Source organism: Neophocaena asiaeorientalis, unplaced genomic scaffold, assembly GCF_003031525.2.
Source record: "Neophocaena asiaeorientalis asiaeorientalis breed wild unplaced genomic scaffold, Neophocaena_asiaeorientalis_V1.1 scaffold30, whole genome shotgun sequence".
Lineage (NCBI taxonomy): Eukaryota > Metazoa > Chordata > Mammalia > Artiodactyla > Phocoenidae > Neophocaena > Neophocaena asiaeorientalis.
The window spans coordinates 17,082,083-17,087,399 of record NW_020174923.1 but is presented as its reverse complement, the minus strand read 5'-3'; the positions used below and the strand labels follow the sequence as shown (position 1 = coordinate 17,087,399).

Below are 5,317 nucleotides of genomic sequence, written 5' to 3'. Positions count from 1 at the left end.
CCTCGCGCCGCCGGTGGCGGCTCCTCCAGCGGCCGCACAGCATGGTCGCTGGGCCGGGGCCGGGGCCGGGCCCGGGGTCTGTGCGCGGTGTCGAGCGAAGAAACTTAGCAGCGCCGTGAGGGAGTCGGGAGGAGGAGGTGTCGGGAGGAGGGAAAGAGGGAGGGACGAGGGTTAGGGAAGGAGGGACCCGGAGGGAAAGGGCGGGGCCAAGGATGGCGTGGGGAGGTGCGAGGGGGCGGCGACCCCAGGCGGGGAACCGTGCCCTAGAGGAAGTGTGGGCAGGGGGCCTGACCCGCGACCCCGAGTCTCCGCGTTAGGCCCCTGCTCCTGAGTCCGCCTCCCCATTCTCCGAGCGGTCCTGGGATCCCGGCCCTATCGGAGTCCTGAGCCCCCATGGTGCTGGGGGGAGGCATCGGAGGGAGTGACGGCTGCCCTCTGGCACAGACACCCTCTTCTTTCCCCGGACCCTGACTCAGTGTGGACTCAGGACCCCTCTCCACCCTCCTCCTCCCCGTCCCGCCTGAGGGCTCAGAAGGAAGCCAGACAGGGGATAGGGTCCGCGAGCCGGATAGTCCAGGGCCTAGGGTCCGCGGGCCCGGAAAGCCCCGGGAGCTTAGCCGGGCGGCAGGGCAGCCCGAACCGGAGGAGTGGGGGGTGGGGGGGAGTGGGAACTGACTGGAGATGGGGAGGGAGGAAGGCTCTGGCCATGACGCCATAGGATTAACCCTCTCCTCGCCCGGCCAGTTGCCGTCCCCAAAGGGGTAGAAGACTCCAAGCTGACTGGTCTGGAGAGGATGGGGTGGCGCTAAGTCTGGAGACGCCGGCAGAATCTGTCGTTGGAGGCTTGGACAGGTTGGCACCCCCGCCGGGCCTTTGATCGTCCTGGGACGGCCACCGCACGCTACGTAGATGTCCTTGGCATCAACTTGTGGGTGAGCGTCGAGTGCGGGTTCCGGTGACCGTGTCATACGTACACTTAGTACATAAGAAACCACCTGCGTATTTGTGCGCGAGGGGTGGGATATGTGCGTCTTCTGCAGCAAGTGCCCTGGGTCGGGGGTGGAGGGCTGGGTGCACACCGCCACTCGGCGGCGGCCGGGAGTGTGTCATCCCAAAGATAAAGCTTAGTTTCTCAGGACCTAGATTTGCCATCTACTGCTCTACTCCATTTTCAGATATCCCGGACTCAGAGATTCCGTCCGTGCTGGCTGGCGTCTCCACACCTCTCTGGATATTCTTTCTAAATATTTAGTCTTCTCCTCTGTACTTTTGATCCTGCAATTCCTTCCTCCAGAAATGACCTTCCTCATTCTTCTCCTGGCTTACTCTTAAGGCTTCCAAAACTCAGCTCCAGTGTCCCTCATTTAGAACCCCTGACCTCAGAACATGATTCCCTCTTTTATCCCCAGCGCCTGTTAAGTGTCTGGAGAGCTGAGTTGCGTGGCTCGAATCTGGGGGACCTGGGTTCAGCTGACTAGCGGGTTTCCACCAGAGGGGGCGCAAGAGACAGCGTCATTTCACGGTGTCCACCAGGGGGCGCTTCCGCCTGCCTCTGGCGATCCAGGGTTGAGGAACCAACCCGCGGATTTGCCCCGCCTGATTGGGAGAGGCACCGCTAAACTATTTGCATAATCTCGAAAGGGCCGCGTTGAGTGGTCGAGGTGTAGAAGAAATCTGAAACGGGCTCTCTCATTGGCTTAAATTTTCCCCCTTGCTCCGCGTCCCCATCCGGGCCAGACCCGGCCAGGAGGTCAATCGGAAGCTTCCGGCTAGTGGCGAGCGGGAACCCAGGTGTCCGGGCAGTGGGCGCTGAGGGTGAGTGCCGGGCGGCCGGGCAGCTGAGCCGGGGTATGGGGGGCCGGGGTGGGAGGATGTTTGCCCCGCCCTGTCTCCTCTCGGCTTGCGGGTTCTCCTGTCTAGGAGTTGGAGATGTGCATCTAGAGAGGCACTTGCCACCTGTCTCTCCACCCACACACCGAGGTCCTCTCCACCCATCCTGGCCCCACCCACGCTGCCTTGGGGTAGGAAAAGGAGTCTCCTCAGTCGCAGCTTCTGACCTCCCGGGGTGTCTCACTCAGGCCTCTAAAGAGCTTAGTTTGCTCCTGGAAAATGGACCAGTGACTTACAGAGGCGTGTGCCAGGGAGGAGTTGGGGCGGGGGGCAGAAGGGGCGGGCTGGAGCCTGCTCACACACAGGTTTGTTCTTGCAGAGTCGCTCAAAAGTAGGGCCCCAAGGCTCAGAGCAGCTGGGTATGGGTACCGAAAATGAAAATCCAGAGCCGGACTGCCAGAAACAGTTCCGGGCCGCAGTAAGCGTCATTCAGAACCTGCCTAAGAACGGTGAGGGCATGGGGACCCGCATTTGGGGGTCAAGACGACTGGGGTCCGCCTCCCAGGAGGCTTTGGTCCTGGCAGTTTCTACAGACAAGTCCCTGCCTGAGTTGTCCTGGGGGTCCCCTCTGCCACCTGCCCCTGTCCAGCTGCCCTGGTGGGACCCCTCGCCATCTCTGACCTCCCCAAGGGTGGTTCTCCCCCCACCTCCATCCTCTTGGAGCTGGGAGTGATGCTTTCTCCCCCACTTCCCAACCCCTGCCCAGGCTCTTACCGCCCCTCCTATAAAGAGATGCTGCGATTCTACAGCTACTACAAGCAGGCTACCATGGGGCCCTGCCTGGTCCCCCAGCCTGGGTTCTGGGACCCTATTGGACGTTATAAATGGTGAGCTCCCCATCGGCTGGGCAAACAAGCCTCAGCTGTCAACCAGCATTTCACAGCCTTCTGTCCCCCAGGGATGCCTGGAACAGCCTGGGCAAGATGAGCAGGGAGCAGGCCATGTCCGCCTACGTCACTGAGATGAAGCTGGTGGCCCAGAGGGTAGGGAGAGGCTGCAGACTCCTCTCTGTGACTAAGCTCTCAGCCAGGTGGCCTGCCCCCCACCCTTCCAGTCTGACCCCCATTATGTTTCCTGCACGTTGATACCCCTATGGGAATTAACCACCTTCATGCTGTTCCCCCACCCCTGCCTGTCTCTGGTTCCTGACTGGGCACAAGGGGGAGAGGTATGACAGGGCAGAAGCAGGGTGGAGGCGGCCCAGCTCAAGGGGGCAGTGGTGGGAGGTGCCAGCCCTTCCCCATTAGACCCCCTCCTGCACAGGTGATCGACACGGTGCCCCTGGGCGAGGTGGCAGAGGACATGTTTGGTTACTTCGAGCCCCTGTACCAGGTGATCCCTGACATGCCGAGGCCCCCGGAGACCTTCCTGAAAAGGGTCACAGGTCAGGCCCCCAGGCTGGGAGCTCCACGAGTGCTGACTGAACTGTCTCGGGGGGCTGCTCAGTTGGAGGGGAGCCTGGGGGCAGAGGGCTCTAGGTGATGTCCCTGTAAGGACCGCAACCAGTGCCCCTGATGGGGTGGGTCTCAGGCAGAGTCCATGGCTAATTGGGGAGTGGGGGCCTGATATCTTCCCAGCCCCACCTCTGGGTGTTGTGTCTCCGCAGGTTGGAAAGAGCAGGTGCTGAATGGAGATGCTGAGCCTGCCCCAGAGCCTCCCTGCCTTCCCAAGGAACCCGCACCCCCAAGCCCAGGTCAGTGCCTGGGCAGGAGGGGCAGAGGGCCAAAACCAGGCCGGAGGTGGGGGGGACCTCCAGGCAGGGAGGAGGGTAGCAGGCTAGGTGCCACGCTGTGCCTGTCACGCCTCGTGCCCAGACACTGAGACCTCCTGTGCTCCCAGAGGCCAGGGGCAGGTTCTGGGATTCCTGTTCCAGGGCCCCACTCAGGGAGCCATCTTTGCCTCTTGTGGCAGTATCTCTAGTGTGCCCTGAACAGATGCCTCTGCCTAGATGCACCCCACTCCCCTCCCTCCGTGGCCTCCCTCTTGTCACTAACCCTACTCATCCCCTTCTCAGAGTCCCAGCCACCCAGGGACCAGGACTCTGAGGTTTTCTGTGATTCCATGGAGCAGCTGGAGCCTGAGCTGGTGAGACCCACTCCCATCGCCTCCCCTTCCCTACCCCACTGGGCCCTAGCTGCTCCCACCACCCCCCTTGGACTTTTTGACTCTTCTCAGCAGGTTGGGGCAGAGCAGAGGGGCGCCCTGGGAGGAGAGCTCAACACCAGAAACAGCACCGAGTCTCCTGCAAAGAAAGGTGAGCCCCTGACTGACCCTTCACCCCCTTTGGCCGTTCCCATGGTTCTGGTGCCCTGGGCCTTCCCCTGGCTGCCCTCATGGGGAGAGGTGAAATCCAACGCTAGGCACTGGAGAGAGTGCCTAGCCTCTGCCCAGGAAGGGTTAAAGCCAGACACTGGCCGGGATGGGCAAAGTCACTGCCCGGCCTCCTCTCCAAGGGCCACCAGGAGTCTGTACTCTTGGCTGGCACTGAGGAAGGGCAGCTGGGGTAGAATTCCTAGACCAGCTCTCTCACCTACACCTACGTGGTCTTGGGAGTCATCCTCTCTCTCTGGGTCTCCCATTTGGGACTCTCTTAGGACAACAAGTTCTGCCCAATCCCTTTCTAGAACTTCCAGTGTGCCACGTCCCATAAGGGGCACTTTCATAAATATTATCTCCTTTATTCCTCAGAGCGAGCAGCCCTGTGAGGGAGATGACATAATTTTCAGTTGACCGACGAGGTTTAGAGAAGTTACTGACTTGCCCGAAGTCACACAGCTAAGTGGTAGTCCTGCTGGGATTCAAACCCCTGGCAGCCCATTACTCAGCCACATGGATGGGCTTTCCAAGACTCACACTTGGTTCAAGGGACCGCACTCTACTCCTATTCTCCCTGGACCTGCCCCAGCCTGCCACCACCCTGCCCCCAGCTGAGCTGCCTCCTGAGTCCCCTTCCCCGTGTGTCTGTGCACTGCAGGGAGATTGGAAAGCACCCTGCTGGGGCCCCAGGAATTGGACACATGGCTGGTGGGGACGGTTCGGGCGCTGCAGGAGAGCATGCGGGACGTCCAGGGGAGACTGCAGAGCCTGGAGAGCATGCCTGTCCCCCGCAAGCAGGTGAGCCCTGTCCGAAGGCCCAGGGCAAGGCTGGGGCAGCACTTTAAGGGTCTCTTTTCTGGACTCCTCATCCAGCCACTTCTGTCTTTGTCCCCACGTCTCTGCCTGCTCACACCTCTGCCTTCTCCAGAGAATGTTGTGGCTCGTGGCGCAGGCAAGGAAGTCAGGGGGTCTGTAGTAATGCTTCTAGCCTGGAACTGGGAGAGGCCCTCCTTTCCTGCTCTTATCTCCCTCTGCCTGAAGAGTAACTGAGGACAGGTGGAATTCCAGCAGTTGGAGGGGCCAGAATGTGTCTGCTCTTTGCATTGGGGCT

The 5,317-nt window shown here is 61.1% G+C and overlaps 2 protein-coding genes across 6 annotated transcripts in view; one reads left to right on the top strand and one right to left on the bottom strand.

The window, feature by feature from the left end:
* The window catches only part of PLCD3 (phospholipase C delta 3), a 20,245-nt gene extending 19,277 nt beyond the window's left edge, over window positions 1–968 (bottom strand). The window contains 2 exon segments of the mRNA XM_024760775.1: window positions 726–785; window positions 906–968. Coding sequence (XP_024616543.1) covers window positions 726–785; window positions 906–968 — 123 coding nt within the window.
* ACBD4 (acyl-CoA binding domain containing 4) overlaps window positions 701–5,317 on the top strand; it is a 7,616-nt gene continuing 2,999 nt past the window's right edge. The window contains exons 1-10 of one of the 5 annotated variants that reach the window (XM_024760567.1): window positions 701–932; window positions 1,738–1,815; window positions 1,921–2,021; window positions 2,210–2,339; window positions 2,597–2,717; window positions 2,789–2,873; window positions 3,154–3,274; window positions 3,497–3,583; window positions 3,905–4,144; window positions 4,865–5,294. In XM_024760567.1, the coding sequence (XP_024616335.1) occupies window positions 2,252–2,339; window positions 2,597–2,717; window positions 2,789–2,873; window positions 3,154–3,274; window positions 3,497–3,583; window positions 3,905–4,144; window positions 4,865–5,256 (1,134 nt within the window). In that variant the 5' untranslated portion in view covers window positions 701–932; window positions 1,738–1,815; window positions 1,921–2,021; window positions 2,210–2,251 and the 3' untranslated portion in view covers window positions 5,257–5,294. Of the gene's footprint in view, window positions 933–1,737; window positions 1,816–1,920; window positions 2,022–2,209; window positions 2,340–2,596; window positions 2,718–2,788; window positions 2,874–3,153; window positions 3,275–3,496; window positions 3,584–3,904; window positions 4,145–4,864; window positions 5,295–5,317 lie in introns of those variants that run through there. The other 4 variants (XM_024760569.1, XM_024760568.1, XM_024760566.1 and 1 more) reach the window with 4 other exon arrangements.